General features: G+C 42.4%; 1 protein-coding gene across 4 annotated transcripts; it reads left to right on the top strand.

The window, feature by feature from the left end:
- On the top strand, positions 1 to 27,671 carry Fbxo25 (F-box protein 25). 4 transcript variants are annotated; one of them, XM_035452844.1, is made up of 10 exons: positions 1 to 120; positions 4,229 to 4,369; positions 8,047 to 8,147; positions 9,003 to 9,052; positions 11,727 to 11,819; positions 15,022 to 15,115; positions 17,406 to 17,590; positions 19,431 to 19,610; positions 22,008 to 22,151; positions 26,800 to 27,671. In XM_035452844.1, the coding sequence occupies exons 2-10, from the start codon at positions 4,236 to 4,238 to the stop codon at positions 26,887 to 26,889; spliced, it is 1,071 nt and encodes a 356-aa protein (XP_035308735.1). In that variant the 5' UTR covers positions 1 to 120; positions 4,229 to 4,235; the 3' UTR covers positions 26,890 to 27,671. The 4 variants fall into 4 exon arrangements, with proteins under 4 accessions (XP_035308735.1, XP_027243583.1, XP_027243584.1 ...); XM_027387782.2 differs by having other exon boundaries at positions 19,428 to 19,610; XM_035452843.1 differs by having other exon boundaries at positions 17 to 120; positions 4,226 to 4,369; positions 19,428 to 19,610.
- The last annotated feature ends 264 nt before the right edge of the window (positions 27,672 to 27,935 follow it).

The following is a 27,935-nucleotide window of genomic DNA, read 5'->3' as shown; positions in this document are numbered from 1 at the left end:
GGGATTCCGAGGCGGGGCGTCCAGCGGTGCACCTCGGCGGGAGGCGGACGACTTCCGGCAATAATTGGACGCTGCAGCTCGGTGCTGTTGGTGGCTGTCACGTCTAAAAGGGACCAGCAGGTGAGAAGGGACTCGGGATAGGGAGGGGCTGTCAGGCAGGGTTCCCCCCCCCGACCCGCGCTTCGCTGGCCTCCCTGCTGTCCTCTGGCCCCAGGCGGGCTGTAGGCTCGCTCACCTCCCGGGGGTCCAGGCGTCCGCCCACCACCCCGCGGGCCTGTCTCCTGCCGGTCCTTGCCTCCTCCCGAGCACACCTGTCAGGGTACCATTCTTCAGGCCTGCGTGTGCTTTCGTTTCCAGACACAGGAAATCTGCATCTTCATCCTCACAGTCAGCTCCTTTCTGACACAGGAAATCTGCATCTTCATCCTCACAGTCAGCTCCTTTCTGCCTCTATTCCATCTCCATCCTTGGGCCTATTCAAACTGCCCTGAACTCAGGCATCTGGAGAACTGCCCCTGTGAAGGGCCATTTTCTTTTTCTTTTTCTTTTCTTGGATGCAGCTCCAAGACTTAAATTCCCACCATTATCAGAAAAGGTCCCCCGTTCTCATTCAATTTTTCCTTTGCTCCGAGGCATGCTGTTGTATCATATCTCTGGTGATCTCTGGACTCCTTGGAGTAAACTCCATTTCTGACATTCAACCTGAAATATGCAATGTGTTTTACCCTGATCTTTCACAATCAAATTTACCCACATTTACAAACTTCACATCTGATCCAAGTTGTTTGGATTTAACTTATAAAGATTTTGTAAGAAAACTTGATCAGTGGCAAAATCGAATGTTTATTCGATTGAAGACTATTCATTCTGTTTTTTAATAGGTTTATTATTGCTAATTCTGTGTGTGACATGTGCACAAGTGTCCAGAAGAACAGAGTCTTTGGGTATTGTGGGACTGGAGTTACAGTTGTGAGCTGCCTGATTGGAGTGATGGGAACCAAACCTGGAGTCCTCTGTAAGAGTAGTTAGTGTGTGCCGCCGTAGCCGCTCATCCATTCCTCCAGCACCAGACCATCCATTCATTCTTACTCTAGAACACTGGAAATTATCTTTCTCAAATTTTCAAATGAAAAATTAGAGTAAAGCTTTTTTCTCCAAAATTGAATTTGTCTTGCTGTTTTTATTATAACTTGTTTTGTTGTAATGCTTTCAAAGCCTTTATTGTTTTGAAGATACACATAACTGATGTACATCCTAATTATTTTTTCATGTAATTTACAAATGGAGCACCACACATATAAAGTAAAAAAAAAAAAAAGAAAAAAAGGCAAACAACAACAAAAAACACATAAACTTGTAATTTCCTGGAATCTGTTTTAATAGGCTGTCAGGATTACTATAAATATAGTGGCTAAGAGCATGGATTGTGGGATGAGAGTCCATAATTTTGAATCCCATCCTATTGAATTCTTTGCTTCTGTACTCTCAGGTATAAAATGGAGTTTTTGTTGTGATATGATGGGTGAACACATGGTCTTGGGTATGGTAAGCAAGTGCTCAACCACTGAACCTCGAAGTAGAGAACTAAATTTGTAAAATGAGGGTATTTCCTACCTTACAGGTTAGTGTGAGGACTAAACTAGGTGTAATTCACATGAATTAGTGTTGAGCCCATTCTGAGTTCTAGTGTTTGTTGTTACTGTTTTCATTCAGTAGGAGAACATTGCTTGTTGAAGAAGAAGGAAAAAAAAGGAAAAAAATATATATTTGCTTAGTTCAGGATCTTTGCTCTTAGGAGTTTCTACTAGGAAATGAATTTGAAGAATTCATCTTGTTATCCTACCATACCCCGATCCTTGGTGTCTGGCCATGTGAAATAGAAACCCAGAAAAGACTTAAATGTATTCAACCTCAAGTGCTTCCTGGCATTAATTAGCAATTGCTGTGCGTAAATTTTAGTGCAGATAGGGGCTGGCTGGATGGTTCAGTGGTCAGGAGCTCTTGCTGCTCTTGCAGAGGACTAGGTTAGGGTCCCAGCACCCACATGGTGGCTCCCAACTGAATATGACTCCAGTTCCAAGAAGATATGATGCTTTGTCTGGCCTTTAATGGGTACTGCAAACAAAACACTCATATACACATAAAATAAAAGTAAATATATTAAAAAGTCAGTGCAGATTATACAAGCTGTGTTGCAGCTGAGTAGACTGAGACATTACTTATACACATATATTAATTTTTCAGAAATAATTTATGGTTTTTACTTTATATGATAGTTAATCTTGGTGTCAGCTTGACACACCTGAGAAGAGGGAGCCTCTGCTGAGAATTAACTCCATGAGGCTGGCCTATGGGGAGCTAGTGGGTATTTTGTTGGTTGCTAATTGTTGTAGGATGGCCCAGTGTGCTGTTGGTTGTACAGCCCTAGGCAGGTGGGACTGGGCTGTATGAAAAAAGCTAGCTTAGCAAGACACAAGTTGCAAGCCAGTAAATAGTATTCTTCTGTGGTTTCTGCTTGAGTTCCTCCCCCTCACATGGAGGGTAGACTGTAACCTATGAAATGAAGTAAATCCTTTCCTATGTAAAGGTTTTAGTCAAGAGTATTTTACCACAGCAACAGAAAAGAAACTAGACTGCCTTAGCATTTGCAAATTCTCAAAATAAAGGTAATTTGAATTTTAAATATATTAATGAAATTCTATCAGTTCTTGTCTTTTAACCAAGTAGGTAAATTCCCATAAAAAGTGGGCTGTCATCATTTAAAATCTTTTAGTAACATTATTTTCTGATACACAAAATTAGATGCTTCACATTACATTAAAAAAAAAAAAACAACTGATAACGTGACCTTTTAAACTGCAACTTGTCTTCTGTTTTATGAGAAGGGACTTGCTTGGGATCTCAGGTTGGCCTTGAATTCTTGCTTCAATTACTTGAATGCTAAGATTACAGGTGGACAGATGGACAGGTATATGCTCCCTACCTAGTGGCTTTTTTTTTTTTTAATGGTACTTGGAATTGAACCCAGGAGCTTATGAACACTAGGCATGCACTACACTATTGATCTATAGCCCTATACCCTAGTGGCCTTTTGTTACTGTAAATCAATAAATTTGCTTCTAGAATCTGTGCCTTAGTTTATGGCTACATAGATTGTGCTTTAAAATAGTGAACTAATACTGCCATCCCAAGATCATGTCATGACAAGTCTTGAAATAAATTTTTAAACAAGTATTTTCCTCTAGGTTGGAAAAATCTGGGACATAAGGGTTTTATTTTTGTAGTTTACTGGCTATCAAGCCTTAACAAATCCATTTAACTGCTGAAAGGGTTAATACTCAACTATTTTCTCATCAAATTATTCAGTCAATTAATTATAGTACACATAGAGTTGATGGCAACCTAAACAAAATCAGAAATGCCACAATGGCTCTTTATAAATGCTATTACAATTTTTTGAAGCTAAAAGATAAATATACCTAACAGGCAGTGGCTTCCTAGGTTAGTGCAGTGTTTGCATCTTATCAGGCTTAAGATATTTGTTAGCTGAGGGCATGGGTCTACACAAGACATAGATCAGCAACTGTTGGTTCAGGAGTTATTTATTTTTTTTCTGTTTCTGTTTTCCCTTTTCATTTTATGCTACAGACCCTAGAAAATTATCTTTCTAAACAACACTGTTCACATTAATCCACTGTTCAAAAACTGAGTCTCAGAGGGTAGAGTCAAACACTGTGTGAAGATCTGGTCACCGTCTTAGGACTTCAGCTCAACCAAACTTGTGCTTATGTCTTTCAGATCTCTCACATACATTGTAGCCTTAATCTTTCCATCCTCTGTGCCTATGGCTGCTATTTCTCTCCTTGCGTCTCCATTTACTCTGTGTGTGTGTGTGTGTGTGTGTGTGTGTGTGTGTGTGTGTGTGTGTATACACACACACAAAACCATGGTCTGTTCTCAAGGCCTTCCTGGCTGTGTTGCCGTCTTCTGTAGTTAAATTACTGTATTACTGTCTTTATCACTAGTATGGTATTCATATTTTAAGATTGTGTGTACAAGCAAGCACCACACAGAAACACATACTTTATCTGAGCCGGACAGAGATTTACCCTCCTCTGCCTCCCGAGTACTGGGTTAAAAGTGTGCATCACCACTGACTGGCAAGAAGAATTTTGTGTTCATTATGTGTATTTATACTTTTAATGTAAACTAATTTTTTTACAAGCAGGAGAACTATGCCATTTCTGGGTCAGGACTGGAGATCCCCTGGATGGAGCTGGATTAAAACCGAGGATGGATGGAAAAGATGTGACTCTTGTAGCCAAGAGCTCCAAAGTGAGAATGGCCAGTACACCATCAACCACAGCATGTAAGTCTGAGTTCAGTAGAATTGCTGCTGCCAGCCTGTATGGCCTCCTGTGTTTGTCAGGTCACTGTAGAGCTCTGTCATTTACAGTTTTGCTCACTAGGCTCAGGCCAGGCCTGCTGTCCATACAGCTCCCTAATCTGCCTGTCTCCACCCGACAGTTATGATTACAGGGACATTCATCCATACCCGACTTTCACATGGGTGCTTAGGATTTGAACTTAGGCCTTCCTGCTTGCACAGCAGCACTCTTAGCCACTGAGCCACCTCCCCAGCACCAAGCTTGCCTTGTCCCCAGTAAATAACTCTATCCCTTCCCTCAGACTCCAATACCACTTGTGATGCTTTCTCTGCTTGCCCTTTTTTGACTAGATTATCTGTTTTATGATAGTGCCCTCAGATCCAGGTGTGTTTAGCATGTACTGGTAAAGTTCCTTTGTTTTTTAAGACTTGAATATTTTGTTGTATGGATTAGTTATGTTTTGTTTAAATGTGCAGTTGTTGATAGACATGGGGAATGCTTAGGCATGTCACTGCTGCGACTAGGAATGTCATGAATATAGGAGTGTGGACGGCTCTTCAAGACCTGCTTTCAGGTCTTTCTGTTTAGATGGTAATATGCTCAGTATTTAAGGACTTACTATACTGTTCCATGCTGGCTGCAGCATTTTATATTTTCACCACCAGTGCAAAAAGCTCCTCATTTTATACATCTTCACCAACACTTGCTTTCTGCACTTTGGACAGCATAGTAGCCATCTTAATGAGTGTAAAGTGTTAGGACAGTATCAACTTGTATTTCCCTAAGGTTTAATGATGTTGCAAACATTTTGATACATCCTTAGCCAATTTGCATTTCTTTCTTGGACAAATTAAAGTTCTTTGCCTGTCCCTTGGGGGATTTGTTGTTGGAGATTCTTTTGTTGTTTTTTTTTTTTAAAGTGGGATAAAGGATATTTATATTGCTCATAGGACCAAAGGCTATAAAATAGGAAGTGTTTGCTCTGAAATGTAGTTGACTGATAGCTTATATATATGAAAAACTGAAAGGTTTGTATATTATTATACTTTTATTAATATTTTTATGTGTTAAATTTTAATCCTGGAAGCATTTTTCCCCTTCACTTTTTCATTTTTGTATTCCTGGCAGTATAAAAACCATCATCAAAAAAGTATGACCTCTTCCTACTTTAAAATACCCCATAAAAATATCAACTAGTTAATGATTTGCTGTTGTGAGATACTTGATTATACTGTGTAAAGATATGTCACTGTGACTGGCTTAATAAAAAGCTAAATGGCTAATAGCTAGGCAGGAGGTATAGGCAGTACTTCCGAACAGAGATAGGTCTGGAAAGAAGAAAGGGGGAGTGAATAACCAGACACAGAGGAGCAGGACATGAGGTAAAAACCATTAGCCAGGTGACAGCACATAGATTAATAGAAATGGTTTAATTTAAGTTACAAGAGCTTTTTAGAAGCAAGCCTATACTAAGGCTGAGCTTTCATAGTTAATAAGTCTCTGTCCTTGTTTGGGAGCTGGCTTGTTTGGGAGTAGGACAGAGAAAGACTTGTTGCATATGATGCCCTCTGTGGGGCTCATGTGTCTAAACATAGGGCCTGAGAAAGCTAAGAAAAGTCTGGACAAGAAACGGGTTGTGGATTCCTAGTCCTGCAGTCCCTGAGGCATTTTCCTTTGATTATGACCTACGGGTCTCCTGGTGATCTTATTCCCAAGTCCCCTGGTTCCCATCAAACCCTAGGCAGGTTAGGAAGGACTCGGCAGTACCTAAGGACTCTGTCAGCAGAGTCACCATCTGATGGTGGCATGTCAGATATGTTGGAGCTATGCTGTGCCTGATATACCTCCTATAACCAGTATACAGGGAGCCCCAGCTTTGAAGCTGGTTGGCCATCCTTTCTGTAGTTTCTCCTTTCTGTGATGCTGGTTTTGGGAGAACAATAGCATTTCATTTTCAGATTCAAGAGTGTCTCCCTCTAGTGTCTGAGTCAATGATAACAGACTAGTAACAGTGAATATGAGATGGTAAGATTCAGGGACCTATGTGCTCTGGAGTTGGGTCATTACATGCCTGTGACAGAAAGCAGTTGTGAGATTCCGATGCCTTCTGGCTGCCTAGATGATTTACTGTCAGTGCCTGTGCTGTTTAATTGTGACAGTAGTGAACAGACTTTTTTTTTTTTTTTTGGTTTTTCGAGACAGGGTTTCTCTGTGGCTTTGGAGCCTATCCTGGCACTCGCTCTGGAGACCAGGCTGGCCTTGAACTTGCAGAGATCCACCTGCCTCTGCCTCCCGAGTGCTGGGATGAACAAACTTAATGTGGTGAACTCAGCTGTTTTACCAACATTGCACACTGGTTGTGGATGAAAGTGGCTTTTACACAATTTTCTCATCAAAGAACAGTGATGGCAGTGGGACTGGAGAGATAGCTCAGTTGTTAAGTGCCCTGACTGCCCTTCCAGAGGACCCAGGTTCAATTCCCAGCACCAACAAGGCCACTCAAAAGCTGTCTTTAACTCCAGTCCCAGGGGATCCGACACCCATGGCAAAACACCCGTGCACATAAAATAAAAATAAATAAATAGTAAATGAATTAAAAAAGATCAGTAATGGGGAAATAAATGGTCTTGAGTGTTATGCGGCTCCAACCAGCCAGCTTGTCTCTATAGTACTTTTTTCCTTGTTTTCAGCTGAAAACTAGCTTTTAAGTGTGGCCCCAGATATGCATTTTTAGTGTTTATGATGTGGGTTGCTTTTGAGACTTTTCTCTCCTTCCTTCCTTCCTTCCTTCCTTCCTTCCTTCCTTCCTTCCTTTCTTTCTTTCTTTTTTTTTTTTTTTGAGACAGGGTTTCTTTGTGTAACCCTGGCTGTCCTGAAACTCAAATCTGTAAACCAGGCTGGCATAGTTTTTATTACAAAGAGGAAACTTTTTTTTTTTTTTTTTAAAGAAAAGATGTTTGAGTTGTTATTGCTTGGTTTGAATTCCTTGTTTCATAAAAACAAAAAGAATACTAACATACTTTAAATGTGTTACAATACAACTGTAGCTCAGCATATTTGATAGAAAGTTATTAAGAAAATCCACAGTTCAGTAAGAGTTAGCTTCAGCCAGCTAATTTGAAAAATGTAGATGATAAACAGGAACGTTAATGTTTACTTGACTTTGACCAGGGACATAGCAACTTTTAGCTCCATAGTCATATTGCTACCAGGTTGTTTTCAGTGCTTTTATGGTTTTGTTTATAATGTTCAGGTTTTAAAGTATTTTGATGTTTGGGAGAGTCTAAAGCATGCCAGGCGCTTCTAGAGGAACATTTCTAAAAGAAATAAGAATAAATCTTATTTCCTTCAAAATGAAAAGAAAAATGTAGTGATTAACCCTTGAGTCTCCAACTCATGACTCCTGAAATTTAGCTAGGTCTCACCAGGACTTAACAGTGTCATTATTTGGCCAGGTGTTGGTGGCATATGCCTTTAATCCCAGCACTGGGGAGGCAGAGGCAGGTGAATCTCTGTGAGTTGGAGGCCAGCCTGGTCTACAGAGCGAGTTCCAGGCCAGGCTCCAAAGCTACACAGAGAAACCCTGACTCTAAAAAAACAAAACAAAACAAAAAAGAAAGAAAGAAAAACTTACTTTAATGAAGTATCTTTATTTCAGTATTTTGAATAATGGTGAAGAAGAAATATTCAATAATGAGTGTGAATATGCAGCCAAGAAGAGGAAGAAGGAACATTTTGGAACTGACACAGCTGCTCACAGTAAGAGTGTTTTCATTGATGATTTTATAATCTTTTATTTGTGGGATATATATGTCAACATGATGGATTGCTTGGCAGTGCTTTCTAATGAGGTACAGGGTGATGAAGATGTGCAAGCAAGCACCACGCTCAGTGCTGCCTGTCCGTCTGGTAATCAGACTGCCTGTAACTCAGCTGTCTGTTGGTAAGGTTTATACAACACTGGTAAACTGGAAGTGTGCTTCTGCATCTGAGTAGCCAGATGCAGTCCCAAACTGAGCTCTTTCTGAACAGAAAGTCTCCTAGGAGGGATGGTCTAGATAGATGCGGGGCCACTGGGGAGTGGGCAGGAGCCACAAGTGGGCAGAGCTAGGACGTGGGGCAACCATGTACAGGTAGAAGGGCTTGAGGGGACTTCGGGCTCTGTGGCAGCCCTGCCCACCTTGGCACATGCTATGAATACCTGTTAAGGTATGAAGAAGGTAGAGCACAAGGAGAAACTTCATGATCTTAGTTATATGTACCATGTGTGGCCATAACAGGTAATAAAAGAGTAGAACTGTCTGTTAGGTATATAATGATACAGAGAAAATACTATAGAATTTGTATAAGCATTTGCATCTGATATAACAATATCAATTTTCTTCTAAGTTAATAAGATTTGATACTATCAGATTTTTATTTCATGTTGAGGTATCTGAGCACTTAGGTGATATTAGGGAACAGAGTGTACTGTTTACGCTTACTCAAGCAAAAAACATATCTTAACTGGATCAGTAAGATCATCTTGCTAGTCTCTCCTCCCTTACAACCTCCCTAAAATCTTGAGGTTGAAATTATTTGCCTGATTTTAAAGACATTTCATCTTTGTTCTAGGTTTTTATCGTGAAAAATGGATCTATGTCCATAAAGAAAGCACAAAAGAAGTAAGTATGCCATTGGAAGAGTGTATACTGTATTGTTTCTGTTGAATGCCACATATTATTTATTTCTTTAGTAATACAAGGTCTATAACTCACATTCTAACATGTATATGTATATATGACAGATTTTTGCAGCAGTGATTATAATCATGTACATGTATTCATTGATAATGTGCAAGGCTGTGCACTGGGTATGTGTGATACAGGTGTGTGTATGGTTTTCAATGTATTTGTAGTGTAAAATGCATGTAGTATGTTTGTGTTATATGATATATGTGTGGTATATGTTTATGCATTATGATGGATATGTGTGTTATGTGCATGTGTATGGTGTGTACCTGTGAGTGCTATGTTGTATATTTGTATATATGGAATGTATTTGGCATATAATGTATATGTGATGTTTACATGTGTGTGGCATATGGCATGTTTGTGTAGAATGTATGGTGCACATGCACCATACATATTTGTGATATGTTTGTGCATGGACTGTGTGTGTCACACATGTGTGTCATTTTGGTGTTTGTAGTGTGTGTGGCCCATGAGTTTTGATCCCCGTGCATCTCTAAATCAGCAAGGGTTTTCCTTAACAACCAAACATACATTTCTGTGTGTTTGATCCCTGTTCTGACAGTGTGAGCTGCAGCTGCTGAAGTTTTTCCTTTACCCTGGGTTTGGGGGAATAAGATGCCCATGAGCCCCGCCTTCCATAATGCAAAGTGGCTCACAGCAAACTGCATAGGTTGGCCCTGCAGAACCCTGGGCTTTTTCTCTGCTTTTGATTGCTGAGCTGGCAAAAGCTCTCCTATGAGTCACCACATAAACCAGTTGGCTACACTGTGTTTCTTGTTTCTCTACTTAGTTTTAAGTAAACCTAGTTCCTTTTATAGACCTTGAACATCTGTATTTGCTTTATTTTACAGCTGTTGGAAAAAAAACAGGGTTATAATTTCTATTACATAATTATGAGGTTAGGACTAGTTAAGTGTCCCAGAAATGTTAGTAATATCCTTATTTTAAAAATTATCACATTTATTCAGTGTGTGTGTGTGTGTGTGTGTGTGTGTGCGCGCGCGCGTGCGTGCATGTGCACATGTGCCCACATACTATGGCGGGGATAGGGAAGTCAAAAGACCACTTGCAGGAGTCAGCTCTCTTCTTCTACCATGTGGGTCCTGGGGATTGAACTCAAGCTTTCAGACTTTGTGGCAGGCACGTCGCCCAATTACATCTTTAAACTATCTCAACTTCCTAGAAGACACTTGATTGTGAGAAAGAGAGCTGACTTGGTGATGGCTAATGCTATTAAGTGGGCATAGCACAAGTCCAGCCCTTGACATACATGCCATTGAAAGACCGGCAGAGATGACCTGATCTATACAAAGCCAAGCTTGATGAAATATCTCACCTACTTTGTGAGTCATGTGAATTCTAGCTGAGAAAATCAACAAGTGGAATATGTCTCCAGGATGCCCTGTGGCTTCTTGGGATGGAGTCTGACAGGCTTACAAAGAACCCAGGGCTAGCTGTTGGATCTGCATCTGGTCCTGTGCTATCCTCTTTATCTCTGGTACTCACACAGGGCAGCCTTTGAAGACAGATGCTCTTGAGTGACACCCCAACCTGTTCCATGTGAGATAGTAGTTACCCCAATGAGGTGCCTTCACCTCCATCAGAATTTTGTCCCTGAAACTGAGATGCACTTCAGATTGTACTTTGAAGTCTGTGCTTTGCTTCCACAGCAATGTTTTACAAGTAGCAGATGCTCAGAAATCGTGGGTATTGATGTGTTGTGTGAACATGTAACTTCATGTTGTACACGTTAAGACTGTTAGTGCTGTGTAGTTTCCCCATGAGGCCAGCAGACATGCTGCTGCCTCTGCTGCTCTTCCACAGCCCCACTAACCTGTTTCAAACTCAAAGTCACTTGTCACAAAGGAACTGTGTGGTTCCTTACTGTCCTCCAGTTTTACTCTAAACTGAAAATCTGTGCATAGATTTAGGTATTTCACATGCAGAAGGTAGGGTTTAAGTTCTTCTTGTCCTGGGGTGAAGCTTGTACAGACAGAAACAGAAGACAGAAGACCTCTCAGACAGAACAGCAATATTTATGACACTGAGGAGAAATTACCTTTTATTTTTGATTCCCAGACCTGTGCATCTCATTATAGCAGTTGCATTTTCAGTTGCTCAGCTCCCATGATCCCAGCCTGGAAACCAGCCATTGTCAGGATTGGGTCATATAAACTCAGGCATCCTCACAGCTATTTTTCAGAGCAGTCCCTCTAAGGCTTACTCCTTGGTGGTTGAGCACACTTCCACCAGGGCAGTCAGAGTTCCCTGCAGACACACACTGCTGTGGGTATGCAACACCAGCATCCTGAAGCCTCACATTCACCCTGCCTTGTCCCCAGCAACGGAAAGCAGAATGGTGTTTCATGAATACTTACATCTCTTTGACATTATACCAGCAGTGTGAACTAACTGTCAGTGCCTCGTGTCTCAGTTATGCACAATTGGCTTAAATTTAGCATTGCTATATTTTACTCTATTCTCATTTATATCAGACATAAACTTTTAGAATTAATACAGTGCTTTTTATGCTCCCTAACTGACATCACCTGTTAGCTCATTTTACTTGGCTTGTTGAGCTCACTGCTTGTCTAATATTTTCTAGAGACATGGTTACTGTACCCTGGGAGAAGCCTTCAACCGGCTAGACTTCTCAAGTGCAATTCAGGATATTAGAAGGTTCACATACGTGGTCAAAGTAAGTGGTTATTTCAGAAACAGCTTTCCTGACTCTTGACTGTTTTAAAGGTTACGAATGTGAGCTGTTCAAGGTACCTTTGACAGAAGCACAAAGGTTTATCTGTTTATAGTAGAGAAAGGAAAGGAACAAGCTCAGGAGAAGACATGGGGGACTTGTAACACTGAGGTCACAGATGCAAGTCTCAAGCATGGTGAGACCTTCCTGCCCAGAGGCAATATGAACTAAGATGTTCCAGGCCACTTTCTTGGAAACACTTCAGACAGTCGAGTTCAGGAGGACCCCTGATGACTCCATCTGCATTTTCTGTTTCATGTGTTCACTCAGAATGAGCCTTGTTATACACAAAGAACAACTGGCTAAGAGACAAGAGAAATTTTACACAACATAGAGCTCCACAAAAAGTCTTGCTGCATCATCAATAGCTTTTTAGAGGTTTCTGTTTCAGGCTACATTCAGAAGGAAAAGATTTTGCTGTATAGTTTGCTTTTGTGGCTCATTCCCTTCACTGCATTGTACATAAAACACAGTAGGTCTTCACACCTGCTATCCCTGCTTCCATAAATCATAAGTAGGGTGTTCACACCTGTTAGCTCTGCTTCCATAAAGCACAAGTTGGGTGCTCACACCTGCTAGCCCTGCTTCCAGTGGTCCTCAGAGACTTTCACTGCCTTCCAGGCACTGACAAGTGTTGACGCAAGGACAGAGATGAATTGCTCTTGCCTCAGCTAGTGTGATCTGTGATAGGATTCTAGGTGGCTGATGGATGGCAGGAGAAGCGGTCACAGGTTCTTCTTGTGCCCAGTGGCATGGGCTGCTGTTTCCCAAGCTCTTGCAGAGCATCTGTCTAGGTGCCTCTGTTCTGGTGATGAAACTGAAATTCACTCTGGCTTGTCTAAGTGTTGAGGAGTTAAGAATCCAGGGAAGACACAGTCCAGTTCTATAATAGAAGTGCTTCTACCAGCTCTAAAATACTTTTGTAAAGAATCTTTTTTACAAAGTAGAAGTGAGAAGTGACTTCCTGTTTCTAAATAACAAGTTTTCTTGATAGAGTTGGTATTTGTACCCGTCCAAAATATAATTCCCCTGGCCCTGCTAATGAGGGGAATAGTTTCCTGTTGCTCTGAAAAAATACTCTGGCAGAAGCATTGTAAGAGATGAAGGCTCTGTCTGGAATCAAAACAGTGAAGTGGCTTGTTTGAGATTGTAGAGAGCTTCTGTGTTTCCTGTTCGTGATGATGGCAGCCCTGGGCTTACTTCTGTGCCTTCAAGTTTACTCTCCTTTTGTCCCTTCTAAACTTCATCTGTTATCATACAAAGTTGCGATTTTGAGCAAATGCTCTTTGCAATTTCATTGAGATGATTATGCATTTTCCCTATGATGCTGGTGTATATAAGGCTCATTGGGTTTGCCTGTGTTGAACTATTCTTGAAATGAATCTTACGTGGTGGTGAATAAACTTGATGTGCAGTTGATTTCTGTTTCCTGGAATTGGGCAGGTGAACAGATTTTACCATCTGGGTTTTTTTATTTTATTTGTTTTTGTTTTTTAAATCAGGGATTTTGTCCTGTAGTGTTTTGTTGCTGTATCCTGCTTTGCTTTTGGTGTTGATACTGCTAGCCTTGTGGTATGCATTTAGAATTCCTTCCCCTTCTTGGAATAATTTGAGAAGAAACTGGTTCTTTAAAAGTCTGGTAGAATTCAGCAGCAAAGCCATGGGCTGGGCTCTTCAGTGATGAGAGCCCTCGTCACTGCTGTAGTCTCTATTACAAGTCTGCAGAGGTTCTGTTTCTTCATGATCCAGCCTTGGTCTAAGATGATAGCGAACTGTGGACCAGGGAACCAAGCAGAATGTGCTGAGTGCCCTAGACCCTGGGGATAAAGAAATAGTGTAGCAGCTGTACCAGGGAGGAGAGAAGAGAGACAATGAGCTGACTGCTTTACCTGTAATTACAAATGTTGTTCCCTAAAATGGAGCTGTGGAAAGGAGGAGAGAAAAGAAGGCGGCAGGTTTATCATGACTTAGAACAGGCAACTGACAGCTGGATATGTCCGAGACCTCAGAGGGTGGGAGAGTCATGTAGAATTGCAATTACAAAAGCACCTTAGGACAAAAGAATGTAAGCCCACTGAAGTTTGAAAGAACTATAGGGAAAGAATAAAGAGTTTTGTTGTTGTTGTTTAGTTATAAAAACATGTCAGAACTAAGACCAAACTTTCTCTCTCTCTCTCTCTCTCTCTCTCTCCTCTCTCTCTCTCTCTCTCTCTCTCTCTCTCTCTCTCTCTCTCTCTCTCTTTTGGTTTTTTTGGAGGCTGTCCTGGATTTAGCTCTTGTAGACCAGGCTGGTCTTGAACTCACAGAGATCCGCCTGCCTCTGACTCCCGAGTGCTGGGATTAAAGGTGTGTGCCACCACTGCCCGGCAGACCAAACCTTTCTTATGTCAGTAAATGTTTCCATATTGGGTTGAAAAGCACAGCCCAAACCCAGGTTATACACAATCAGTACCCAGAATGTAGAGAGCTGAAGTTGGGAATAGAAGGATGGCAAAGATACAGAGGAATATATAAACAAAAATGGAGAGGACCAAGGAGCATGAAGGACACAGCCCCTTTGCAGTGCCAACAGGGTCAGTTTGTAATAGGGGTAGTAGGGCTAAGGGAGGCCCAGGCATCAGGATGAGCTCCATCTCTTTATCAGCAGAATTGGCATTGCTTGGATAGCTGCACAGTGATCTTTCCTGGTCCCTGTGTTTTCTACGATGTGTTTGAAGTGGTGTTTTAAAGAGATCGCATAGGGTGATCATTTTAAATTTCAACATGGAAGGAGGGGCCTGTTGATTTCTTGATTGTCGAATCAACTTTAGATAATGAATGGATCAGAGCATGAAGGAGCATGATGGAAATCTATTAGCTCTCTGCTGAGGTGAGGTGTAAAGCTGGAAGGCTGAGCGTTTATTTATCTCAACCTGCCTGCAGTGGGCCTGTTGAGAGTGAGAGTACCCCGACTGTATTCAACAGGCTTGCTCTTGCCTCAGCAGCTGTAGTGAGGTTCCCTCAGTTCCCGTGGACAGCAGTCCTCCTGCAGCCACCTTGTCTGGAATGCCACATGTCAGTACATTTCACACTGAGCTCCAGTATGTGTGTGTGGTGTTTCCATCATAAACGACTCACAGCTTGGCTCCCCCTTCTTATCTTGAAGCTGCTGCAGCTGATTGCCAAGTCCCAGCTGACCTCACTGAGTGGAGTGGCGCAGAAGAACTACTTCAACATCCTGGATAAAATCGTGCAAAAAGGTAAGATTATCACTAAACACTTGTGGTTTTTTAAAATAAAATATTTATTGATAAATATAGTGTACAAGCTGGGCGTTGGTGGCGCACGCCTTTAATCCCAGCACTCGGGAGGCAGAGGCAGGTGGATCTCTGAGTTCAAGGCCAGCCTGGTCTCCAGAGCGAGTGCCAGGATAGGCTCCAAAGCTACACAGAGAAACCCTGTCTCGAAAAACCAAAAAAAAAAAAAAAACCAAAAAAAAAAAAACTATATAGTGTACAACTTGGCCATTTACACAATTCAGTAGTTTTTAGTGCAGTGTATTTATAGGATTGGGAAGTCATCACTGCTTTTAATTTCATAACATTTTGACAGTTCCATGCTATTGTGGGTTGTATTTGTTTCTATTTCCCTCCCCACCCCTGCTGTGAAGGAGAGTTTTATGTCAGTTTTACATAAGCTAAAGTCGTCTGAGAGGAGGGAACCTCAATTGAGAAAAGGCCTGCATACAATCAGGTTGTGCACAAGCCTGCAGGGTAATTTCTTAATTAGTGATTTGATGGGGGAGGGCCCAGCTCATGGTGAGTGGTGCCATCCTTGGGTTGGTGGTCCTGGCTTCTATAAGAAAGCAGGCTGAGCAAGCCATGGAGTAAGCCAGCAAGCAGCACCCTTCCATGGCCTCTGCATCAGCTCCTGCCTCCAGATTCCTGCTCTGAATTCCTGCTCTGACTTCCTTCAGTGATGGATGTGACCTTACAGTTGCAAGCTGAAATAAACACTTTCCTCCCAGTTTGCTTTGGTCATGATGTTTCATCACAGCATAGCATAAAACCTGCTGACCCCTTCTTCCCAACCAGTCCCCCTCATACTTAGCAGGTAGCTATAGCTGCTGTATGTGCATGATGTATGCTCATAGCAGTGGTCATGGGTTATCCAGAAGGCAGCTTTTCGTAGCACTGTCTCCCATCCTCTGGGTTCTTACAGTCTTTTCATTTAGGTCTGAGCACTTTCTAGTCAGGCATTCTCATCACCTTGACTGGTGAAGAGTCTCTGTATTAACTACTGCCCACTGCAAACATAAGCATTTCTGACCAAGACTGAGAGCAGCACTAGGCAATGGGTATTATAAAATAAATATTTGAGAAAACAGTTTGACATGTCCATTCAGCAAAACAGCAGTAGTAGGTTCCCCACCTAGGTCTTATTACTTCCCTAGCCACAGGCTTTTGAACAAGTTTACAGTACCAGGCATGTGTCCCTTGCCATGGAGCAAGTATTCAAATCCAATCAGAAAGGAGTTGGTTGTCCTCCAAAAGATAGTCATGCCACTATTGCACCAGCATCGCCAGAAATTTTAAGTCTAAATGTTAATTGGAAATTTTGTGCAAGGAGTAGGGCTTTTCTTCTGTTATCTTTCCACAGTATGTATATATTCAAAAATAATAATGTGAATACTGTGACACCAGGAAAGAGCTAACTCTGTTCTTTCCTTTGTTAACCAGCCATAGTTCATTTGACTGTTGGGTTCTAGAATCAGTAAGAATGCAGCTTTTTTTGACTTAGACACCATATGGATCATAATTTTCCTTTTAATTTAGTAAGTTTGCCTTTTATCAGTTATCGGGTATTTATTTTATGCCATTAGCTTATGCACATGCAGTAACTTGTGACCATGTATATGAGCCATGCTAAATATTCTCCTTATCATAGAACAAAAGAAAATGTACACTGACTACTTTAAAATTGTAGACCCAACCAAAAACTTAGAAAGCATTTTAAAACTAAAAATTCTTATTAGAGTTCTAATATCTAAAAATTATGTCACTTTTAAATTGCCATGAAATTAGAACCTTGTTTTTTTAATGTTGTAAAAATACCTATGACATTTTCATAGGTATTTCATTTTCATCAGTTCTCAGTCCACTATTAAAGCTTTGTATGTCCATCGTGAAGCCATTGCCACTTCTCTGCACCCATCACATACCAGCTGCCCCTGGCCAGCCCCATCCTCCTACCCCCTCCCCCTACCTCCTCCCGTCTTCTGTCTGCTGACTCTGGGGATTTTGCCAAGTGGATTATACTCTATTCATCCTCCTGTAATTGGCTCCCTTCCATGTCACACATCTTCAAGGCTCCTCCACATGGAGGAGGTCACAATGTCCTTCATTCTTTAGGTTGAGTGATACCCAGTGTATGAAGGGATCACATTTTGCTCTTATTTATCAGTCAATGGACACTTGGGTTACAGAACTAGATAACTGTTAGAAGTGGTATTTGCAGTATCAATCTGTGGCTTGTTTTTATTCATTTCAGTTCTTGATGACCATCAGAATCCTCGCCTTATCAAAGACCTTCTCCAAGACTTGAGCTCTACACTTTGCATCCTTGTTAGAGGGGTGGGGAAATCTGTCTTAGTGGGAAACATCAACATTTGGATTTGCCGCTTAGAAACTGTTCTCAGCTGGCAACAGCAGCTGCAGAATCTTCAGATGACTAAGGTATGTTTGTCTTTTGTCTTCTTGGTTTTGATTGGATTTTTTTTTTTCTTTTTTAGAGACAGGATCTTACTATGTAGCTCTGTCTGGTTTTGTAGACCAGGCTGACCTTGAACTCACAGAGATCTTCCTGCTTCTGGCTGTGCAGTGCTGGAACTAAATGTGAGTGCCACCACATCTGGCTTAAACTTATCTTTTTTTTTTTTTTTTTTTTTTTTTGTTTTTTGAGACAGGGTTTCTCTGTGGCTTTGGAGGCTGTCCTGGAACTAGCTCTTGTAGACCAGGCTGGTCTCGAACTCACAGAGATTCACCTGCCTCTGCCTCCTGAGTGCTGGGATTAAAGGTGTGCGCCACCAACACCTGGCTTTTTTTTTTTTTTAATTTTTTTTAAACTTATCTTTAATTGACACAGTAATTGTATGTACTTAAGAGGTGCCTGTAATACTTTACATGTCTGTGGTGTGTAATGACTATGTCAGGGTAGTTGCTGACTATCACCTCATGCATTTACCAGTTTTCTGAGATTTTCAATGAATTGTTGTTAACCATAGTTATATACCATTGTGCTAATGAGCAATAGAAGTTCTTCCTCCTAGCCAACTGTATTCCTAGACCCATTAGCCATGCATTCTGTACCCTCTTTTCTTTATCTTTCCCTAGACCATGGTAACCATTATTTACTTTACTGAAACCCACCTTTTCATTTCTGCATGAACTTAGAATATGATTTTGTCTTATTATGCACATATTCACATAACAGGATTATCTGTGGTTCCATCCATATTGCTAAAAATGACAGTATTTCATTATTTTTGTTGCTGAATCATTTATTAAGTCATGTGTCAGTGGACACTAGGGTGATTCCATGTCTGGGCTACTGTGAATCCTGCTACTATAAGCAGTGATTTCAGTGCCTTTGCCTGCATACCCATTAGCAGCATTGCTGGGTCATATGGTAATTCTGTTTCTGTTTTTTTTTTTTTTTTTTTTTTTTTTTTTTCCAGGAACCTCAGGGCTGTTCTTCTCCTTGCAAATTTACATTTGTATCAGCAGTCTATGAGAGTTCCCCCTTTTCTCCCTCACTATCATTTGTTATTTTCTGTTTTAGTAACTGCCATTCTAACTGGTGTGGGAGGTGCCCCATTGTGATTTTCATTTGCATTTCTCCGATTAGTGGTATTGAATGTTTGCATATACTTGTTGGCTATTTGCATATTCTCTTGAGAAATGTCCAATTCACCCATTTTTAAATAGGATTTATTGGGGCTTCTTTATCATCGGGTTCTGTGATTTCCTAGCGTCTGTAAATCAACCCCTGTCAGATGAATAGCTAGCAGGCATTCTCTTTCCATGTTGTCCTTTCAATCTCATCTTTCTTCTGTTTATTTTATGTTATTTTATGTTAACCCCACATTATGTATCTTAAATAGGTGTTAAATTGTCAATGAAGAGAAAATGCAGATTTAAAGATAGATGCAAATAAAGCTGGGGAGACCTTATAGACACCATTCCTGGTGTTGACCACCTTACGACCTTATTTCCATTGCTGTCATAAAGCACGGTCATTGTCATCATCAGTTCCACGTTTCAGAGCCACCATTTTCTGGGTAAATTTTAGTTAGGCTAGAGCTGGGGCATGTCCAAGGGTGCAACTTTCTGAGCACAGGAAATTGCCACATGTCAGCCCCTCTGAGAGGTAAAACTGAAGTGACCATTAGAGGACAGACTTCTTTCCTATGGTCACACTGAAGTTATCTGTATAGCATGACCATTATTTTATGTTGGAGGAAGCCAGTGTGAGTATGTTTTCTCCATTTGACACCATTGTGTCTCCTTTCAGCAGGTAAACTCTGGCCTCACACTCAGTGACCTGCCCTTGCACATGCTGAACAACATCCTGTACCGTTTCTCAGATGGCTGGGACATTGTCACGCTGGGCCAGGTGACACCAACCCTGTACATGCTCAGTGAAGACAGGCGGCTGTGGAAGAAACTATGTCAGTACCACTTTGCTGAGAAGCAGGTAAGTGTGTGGTGCAGTACCATTGAGTCAAGTTGATTGGTCTCCATCCAGGGTCCCTGGTGCTCCAGTGAACTTGGGGAGGATATGGACTCCATATCCAGAGACCTGATAGTACTAGAGTATACTGAAGTTGCTTCTGAATTCCCTTCTGTCAATCACAAGGTTCATTTTTCATATTGAAAAGAAATCATGATTCTAAAAGTGGCCTAGTAGTAAATAACTTTGCTAACTGAGCTGTATCACATGGGTCAAAGTTCATGGTGTTCTTTTAACCTGATAAGTACATTCTAGCTCTGACTCTTACCAGCCTGTTGTCCTGGAAGAATCACTGGGTCCCTGTAGTCCATGCTTCCCACTTGGTGGCACCATGTCCAGGTCTTCTGTGTCTTGCTAGTTGACTCTTCTCCAGAATGACATTACTGCTCTGCTCCTCTGCAGGGTCTAGGCCCCTGGCCTAGTACGTAGAGTGGCACCCACCCATTCCATACAGGTATAGGAAGGGGCAGGTGATATGCTGCATATCTTATACATATGGACAAGATTAAGATACAGGAGCATTGTAAAGTTGGGGGTAAAGTTGTGCCCATTTCATGGCAAGCATGGACAGTGTAGAAAGCAGGACCCAAGAGTCTTAGCCACACTCAAGATTCCATTTAGCCAGCTTAGAAAATTCAGGGAATTGTCTGGAATGCGTGACATCTTTTAAACGATCCTCTGGATCTTGCTTGAAAGAAACATTGTGTGGGCATGAGGAGGCCCATTAAAAGACTGTTCCAGAGAAGCAAAGGTAGTGGTCAGGCATATGTAGAGGTCCAGTCAGGACCCTAGGTGAAGCAGTTGGTTCTTCCCAGGGAAGGTCTGAGCAGCATGGGCCTAAGCAGAGCCCTGAGGAAATGCCTACGGGGACCTCGAGCAAGTCTTGTGAGAGCTGAGGAAGCTCTGGATCCTAGACATCCAGTCAAGAAGATGGCTGAGGGTGTCAGATGGTACATTGCATGGGGGTTTGCAGGCTGGGCCTAAGAACCGCTGCATGAGTTCTCTGGGAGAAGCAAGAAAGTTGGGCTGTTCATCTGAGCAGGAGGGAACATCAACAGCACCCTGGGTGGTTAGCCATCCTGTCTCTTGTTACTCTGTCTTAGTATCTTTCTCAGCTGTCAACCATGATTTTGCTCTCTCCTCTTTGAGATTGGATTTGGGTTGGCAACAGAAATGTAGGAGGGGTTGAATGATCCCTTGCGGGGGAAGATTGAGAACCATGAACAAAATGATGGATGAAAGTATGTCTGGGATGGACCTTGAGTACCACACAGTTGCTCTGGTACCTACCTCCAAGGAGACTACCAACAAGCTGCCAACAGCCTGCAGAATGCCTGGCAGGTATTTGAGAGCCAGGTTTCAAACACACCTTTAGGATGTCTGCTGGCCATTGTGAGCCCTAAAGTTCCATGACGAAGTGCTTAAAAGAGTCTGTTTGCACCGGTATTTACATTCCACATTCTTCGGTTAGAATCTGTGGTTAGCACCTGTGTGTACAGGTTTTGGTGCATATTTTCTTGATTGAATTACAACACTGAATCTGTAAGATGTTATTACAGATGATATTAGTTCTTCATGAGTGACTCACAATAGGACCCTCATTTCTCAGGGTTAGCAGTAGATTATAGAGTTATGGTAAAACCAACAGTATGGCCAGAAAGCATCTCAGTGGGAGCTGAAGACTGCAGGTCTTGGATCAGCAGTCCATAGTGATATCAGAGGGAGTCATTGGTAACAGTCTGAGCCATTGATAACAGTCATAGAGACATTAGAGGGAGCCAATGGTAACAGTCCATAGTGACATCAGTGTGAGCCATTGTAACAGTTCATAGTGACATTAGAGGAAGCCATTGGTAACAGTCCATAGTGACATCAGTGTGAGCCATTGGTAACAGTCCATAGTGACATCAGAGGGAGCCGTTGGTAACAGTCCATAGTGACATCAGTGTGAGCCATTGGTAACAGTCCATAGTGACATCAGTGTGAGCTGTTGGTAACAGTCCATAGTGACATCAGTGTGAGCTGTTGGTAACAGTCCATAGTGACATCAGAGGGAGCCAATGGTTAGACATGGTTGACGTGAACACTTGTTAGATGTGGGACTTGAGTAAAGAAATGACCACAGGACTTTAGGTAGAAGAGAAACTTGAGGACGAGGGTTCCTCCTCTAACATTGATGGAGCATAGAACAGTGAGGAGGGAAGAGAAGCTAATGTTTCCATGTGCTAAAAGGAGACAAATTTCTGTAGCCAGGCCTCTAATTGGTCCCCTCCAATCTGCCTTAAAATATATATATATATACACACCTAGTGCCTGCTTTAAAAATTATCTAATAATTCTGAACATAATTTTCTTTTCTAGTTTTGTAGACACTTGATCCTTTCAGAAAAAGGTCATATCGAATGGAAGTTGATGTATTTTACACTTCAGAAATATTATCCAACTAAAGAGCAGTATGGAGACACTTTACATTTCTGTCGGCACTGCAGCATCCTCTTTTGGAAGGTAGTGGCTTAAAATGTGCTCTTGGATTGTGAGGGTTGGGATGCAGTGAACAAAGTGTTTGTCTGTATCTTAAATAGAAAGGTAAAGAAAGAAAGGGAAATAATGTTTGTGATGGGAATGTTACTGAGATATATTCCACTGTCCTGAGGAGGGAGGTGGGGGCATCCATAGAATTAATCCTGAGGTAGGAGGTGGGGCCATCGGAATAAACAATCCTGGAAGGGGAGGCAGGGGCATCCAAAGGAACTGTCCTGGGGAGGGAGGTGGGGGCATCCATAGAGTTGGTCCTGGGGAGAAAATGGGGGCATCCATAGAAATGTACCTTGTGTTGTAAAGTCATCACTGTTGAAAACTGAAGCTCTGTACTTCAGAGTGGGGCCTGCTGTCCTTGCTGCTGATGTAGATCTAGGAGGTATGATGGAACAGACAAGGCCCCTGAGCATCCGGTCCTGACTGGGGCTTTGGATGCTTCACACCCAGTCTGAAGAACCTGCTCTTGTTTGCCTGTGCCCTCTCAGATACCTGGAAGGCAGGCCTACTCTGTAGGGGATCAGGTCTGGCCGTCAGCCTTTTCCACAAAGCCAAGTTGTTAGGTTAGGCAGTGTGGCCACAGGAGGCACAGGCTTCAAAGGAAATGTACAAATTTAACAAAACTACAATTTTTTACATACAAGACTAATCCTTTAGTGAAAAACTTAAATGTTCCTGTCAGCAATTTTCATATCCAAACCATAAATCAGGGGTCCTTCATCCTGGTGCACTGGCTGTTTTGAAATCTCGCCACCTATGTTGTCTCTGGTTACAGTAACATGTTTCCCATAGCCAAAGGAGAGCCCATGTGTCACTTCCTACTGTAATGTGCTTAGATAGTTTGCTTACACCCATCTAAATCTATCAGCAAATGGGAGACAAGTCAAACTCTAAATTGTTGGCAAAGGGCCACTTTTAGACTTTTCATTTCAGATTCCACGTCCAATTGCATATCCTTTCAATATGATGGTCCAGCACCCAGCACAGGGGCAAGATGCTGAAGTTACCATGGGTTGTTTTGACAGATGTTGATCAAGGACAGCTGAGGAGGCCTGTCCTCTCAGCTCTTTGTTCCCCTCGTCCTCAAAATTGAAAAGTACCAAGTGTGTGATGGACATGTGTCTGCAGCAGACTGTCTGTTTGCTAGAACTTTTGAGTACAGGGTTACCTTATGTTCAATTTTTCCTCAGTTCCTTGGTGACTTTTTTTTTTTTTTAAGATTTATTTGTTAGGTACAGTTTTCTGTAAATCCCTGCAGGCCAGAAGAGGGCACTAGATGCCATTACAGATGGTTGTGAGCCACCATGTAGTTGCTGGGAATTGAACTCAGGACCTCTGGAAGAGCAGACAGTGCTCTTAACTTCTGAGCCATCCTCCAGCCCCTTGGTGACTTTATACATACACAAAAGACAGCCCTCTAGTATTCCCTCTTCCCCAGACATGGGGTACAAAAGGAACCCCACTTTGATACTCAGACCCAGCAGGATCCTGTTTGTAGCATCTCTGTATTGCTGGTGCTCTGAGAAGGTGAGGACCTGTCTGTGCTTCAGTCAGAGCAGGTGAGAGTGGTGATGTTCAGTGTGAATTAATGCATCTCCTAGAAACTGGCTTCTCATTTTCTTTCAAGATTATTTTATACTATAGAGCTATTAAAGGTATGGATGCTTATATGAGGGAAGGTACTGATCATGGGATTGAAAGCTTTTAGTTTTGTATGTGATAGTATTTCTTGGACTAGTATCTAAGAATATCTAGTACTTTTTCTATCTGCTAAAGAAAGCAGCACAAAGAAACGTGTTTCCCATCTCTGTAACAGCTCTGTTGGTGGTGGTGTAAGAATGCACTGCTCAACTTCCCTGACATATGTTCTGGTTGTTTGTAATGAAAAGTTGACTTAGTTTTCCAAAGAATTGTCCTCTCCTGCCATAGTGATCACATAATAAAAAGTCAGAACAGGTCACTGAAGGGCAGACCCCTGCTGGTCTTTGCCATTCTTAGAGACAAGGGATGGAGGGTGGCACCAACCCAGCAGGATGTCTGAGGCTTCAGGGAGTCACTCAGCATAGTTTGCCCACCTGCTGACCTTCCAGGGACCCTGCTGCTTTGAGAATCCATTTCTGAATATAAGTGTGAAAATATAAGGAAGACCGACCGTCTTTTTTTTTTTCCTTTTTCTTTTTTCTTCTTTTTTTTGGTTTTTCGAGACAGGGTTTCTCTGTGGCTTTGGAGGCTGTCCTGGAACTCACTTTTGTAGACCAGGCTGGTTTCAAACTCACAGAGATCTGCCTGCCTCTGCCTACTGAGTGATGGGATTAAAGGAGTGTGCCACCACTGCCCGGCGGAAGACCGCCTTTCTTACGCCCTGAAGCTTTCAGGCAGTTCTCTGCCGAGGTATGCCACTGTCTAGAAGCAGCATCCTCCTTGGGAGAGCCTGGGTGTGCAGTCAGGGAGGCCCAGGTGACATTGTGCTACAGGTACGGCAATGTGCAGCCCAAGCGATGGAAGTGTGTTGTGGCTTTGAAAATGGTGCCTGCTGTTATGTCTGCCTCAGATTCCTGGGAAACACTATGGGTGAGAACCTGTGGGAACCTCAGGCCTATTAGGAATGTGAAAGAGGGGTGGCTAGTCCTCACCTGGGCCTGGACACGATCAAGAGCCATTCTGTGGCCGAGCTGCATCTTGTCTTGTGCCTGGCATGTTCCATAGTGACCCCCTGTCCTAGTGGGGACTCTGTGCCCCCTCCCAAGCTGGTTTTCCATCTGTTCTAGTTCCACTGTACTGTAATGATTCTTGTTAATTTTTCCAACTACTGCTCAAGACGCAGTCATTTGTTCCCACCCAGGTTACCAGTTGAGGCTTCCTGACTATGTGAAACCTATCAGAAACTGTGGGCTCAGAGAGGATTAGGGAGCTAGGATGGAGACTTGGTCTTTCTCTGCTCCTTTCTTGTCTTAGTGTTTCAGTAGCCAAAAGAGGGCTAGACACTTAGCAGTGACCCTGAGGTCTCTAAAGGCAGTAGAAGCAAGTCTGTGACCAAAACCAGTGATGAGGTGGAGATCCCAGACCCTCCCTATTGGCTGACTTTGTGAACTGCCCTTGTATGAGCAGAACTGAAACACCACCCCCACTCCCTAGCAGGCAGAGACACATCCTGCAGTTAGAGCCCAGGAGCAGCCACTAGCTCAGGACTGTGGACCACACAAAAGCAACAGCAGATGTTAGTGGGCTGTAAGAAGTAAGGTGTAGTGGGTGTGGGGCCTCAGTGTATGGAATTTGCAGTTGGCTACACAGTTACTCACAGAGCAGACCCCAGGACAATGAAAAAGATGAGGGGCTTCCCTCAGAATCCTTTTTTCAAGGAAATATGAGACTGCTCTGTGTATTTTTAACAAACACTTGAATGGTGTGGCCTTCCAGATGGTCAGTCTAGAAACTTAGAAGGAAATGGAACTGTTTCTCTTGCTTTAGGTTTCCTTCTTTCCTTCCTTCCTTCCTTCCTTTCTTCCTTTTTTCCTTCTTTCCTTCCTTCCTTCCTTCCTTCCTTCCTTCCTTCCTTCCTTCCTTCCTTCCTTCCCTTTTTCTTTCTCTCTCTATTTTCTTTTTATTTATTTTTTAAAACATTCTTCACTATGTGGCTCTGGTTGGCCTGAAACTCTTTATGTATACCTCTAATTTGTAAGAGATTGACCTGTCTCTACCCCCCAGTTGCTGGAATTAAAGGCATTGGCTACAATGCCTGGCTTTGTCCGTAAGCTATCTTTAATTGTATAGATGTCAGGTACTCAGTGATGCTGTCCTTTCATAATATTTTATAGTGCTTAAATTGCGTTACTCAGGATCTCATATATTATTTTCACAATATATGCTTCACATCTGATTGCCTGATGACACCTCACTCTGTCTAACCCAACTCTCCTTTTCTCCCTGTGCTGCTCCCTTGCTGACTCTTCCCGGTGTCAAGGACTACCACCTTGCTTGGTTGTTGAAGGTACTTCCTGTGGCAGTGTGCTGGTCCATCTCGTGTATTGTTCTTGCCCTGTCAGGTGGCAGCGTTGATAAGGTTTAGCTCTTGCTAACAACAGTAGACTTAACCCAGAAAGCTGGCACACCATCCATGCTCCTCAGAGTGGTCTGCTAAAGGCCACAGAGAAGCAGCCCCAGTCACACTGAGCCTCTCCAGATGGTGTCAGTTTTCTGCAAATCTTAAATTTCTCTTGTTACTTCTACTAAAATAATTGCAGCTCCTTGGTTGTGGGTACTACCAACTCTACACACCTACCCTTGGAATGATGCTTGTGGTGTCCTGTGCTTTCTGTGTGTGGGCGGAGACTACTTACCCACCCTAGAAGCCTGCAAAGGGAAGAAGGAACTGGGAGGCAGGATGCAGAGGGGTGGGCAGGAGCAGGCAGAGATCCGCAGCTTCCATGTCTTACAGGGTGGCCACAAAGATGAAGCATGGCCACCTGTTGTTAGATTTCCCCTGGGGCCACCCAGGTACCGATTCCCAGCTAAATCATTTGTATAGCATTGAAAGGGGCTGAGATCCACCTAACAAAATATAGGTGCTGTTTCTGTAAATGTGTGACGTGTGTCTTGACTGCCTCCTTCCTCTCCTCAGGACTCGGGACACCCCTGCACCGCTGCTGACCCTGACAGCTGCTTTACACCTGTGTCCCCCCAGCATTTCATTGACCTCTTCAAGTTTTAATGGTGCCCTCAGCCATGTGCCCTTGTCCGCAGTTGTCCCTTGTGCTCTCTGTGTGTTGTGTAGTTGGTGTAAGTATTCTTTGACACAAAGTGATGACAGGGTCTGTGACTGACTGTACCTGTGCGGCCCTTCTTCCGGAAGAACCCGAGAGGACACGGAAGACGCTCTGGCAGTTGTGCGGCATCAGTGAGAGTGGACATCTCAAAGCCACTCACGCTTCTTTCCTGAAACTCTTCTCAGCATATCAAATTTGCAATTTTGTATATTTTAAAATCTGGATCAGAAAAGGTTTTGGATATTCAGCCCCACATTCTGTGTTGAACTGACACAAACAACAGAAATATGTTTCTTAGTTGTCAAATGATAGTTTTCCATCTTCTAATAATTGGGATGAAGAACAAAACAGTTGATCCTTGTAAATACATTATGCAGAATATTTATTTTTCTTAAAATGTATTTTCACAACCTCTGTGGCTGTGCCCAAATGAGTCCTCATTGAATACCAGATAAACCGAGGAACAAGGTTGGCATGCTCTATCTCACTACAGTGGGTAGGACTGGGAACTGGGTGTACTGTCCATGGCTAGTAGCACTGGTCTCTTGTGTTCCTGGGAACCCCTGCCATGAGGCCATCATACATCCTTACATGGATGTGGGCTCCAAACCACCACAGAGCCTCTGCCAAGGAGTTGGAAACAGTCCAGAGAGGCCTGAACTTGATGTGTAGAAATTACTTTCATGAGTAAAGTAATAAACCATGTTTATCTACTGATTCAGCCTCATCAGATTTACATCTAACTGAATGGTGTTGTTTTTTAAAATGTTGCTGTTTTATTTTAAAAATAATGCATGTGCACTTTAGAATTTTTTGAAAATAAAGGTATATGAAAGAAAATTACATAGTTCTTCCCCCAAAAGGTAACTGTGCTTGCTGAAAAGGATTTGCAGTGTTACCCTCGGCAGCAGTGGCTGCAGTGGAGTGCTGCTCACTTTCATCTTCAGTTGAGTCAGGAGCCCCACGCACTGTCCAAGGACATTAAAATGTA

This window comes from Cricetulus griseus (genome assembly GCF_003668045.3).
Source record: "Cricetulus griseus strain 17A/GY chromosome 1 unlocalized genomic scaffold, alternate assembly CriGri-PICRH-1.0 chr1_1, whole genome shotgun sequence".
NCBI lineage: Eukaryota > Metazoa > Chordata > Mammalia > Rodentia > Cricetidae > Cricetulus > Cricetulus griseus.
Note: the sequence above shows the minus strand (reverse complement) of the source record. Positions and strands in the feature narration are given on the sequence as shown.

What these genes read in the sequence shown, in the direction of transcription:
- Fbxo25 (XM_027387782.2), top strand. Translation starts at nt 4,236, where the DNA reads ATGCCATTTCTGGGTCAGGACTGGAGATCCCCTGGATGGAGCTGGATT. An exon ending in AACTGACACAGCTGCTCACA is followed by an intron (nt 8,148 to 9,002) that starts GTAAGAGTGTTT and finishes TCTTTGTTCTAG; the next exon opens with GTTTTTATCGTGAAAAATGG. An exon ending in ATAAAGAAAGCACAAAAGAA is followed by an intron (nt 9,053 to 11,726) that starts GTAAGTATGCCA and finishes AATATTTTCTAG; the next exon opens with AGACATGGTTACTGTACCCT.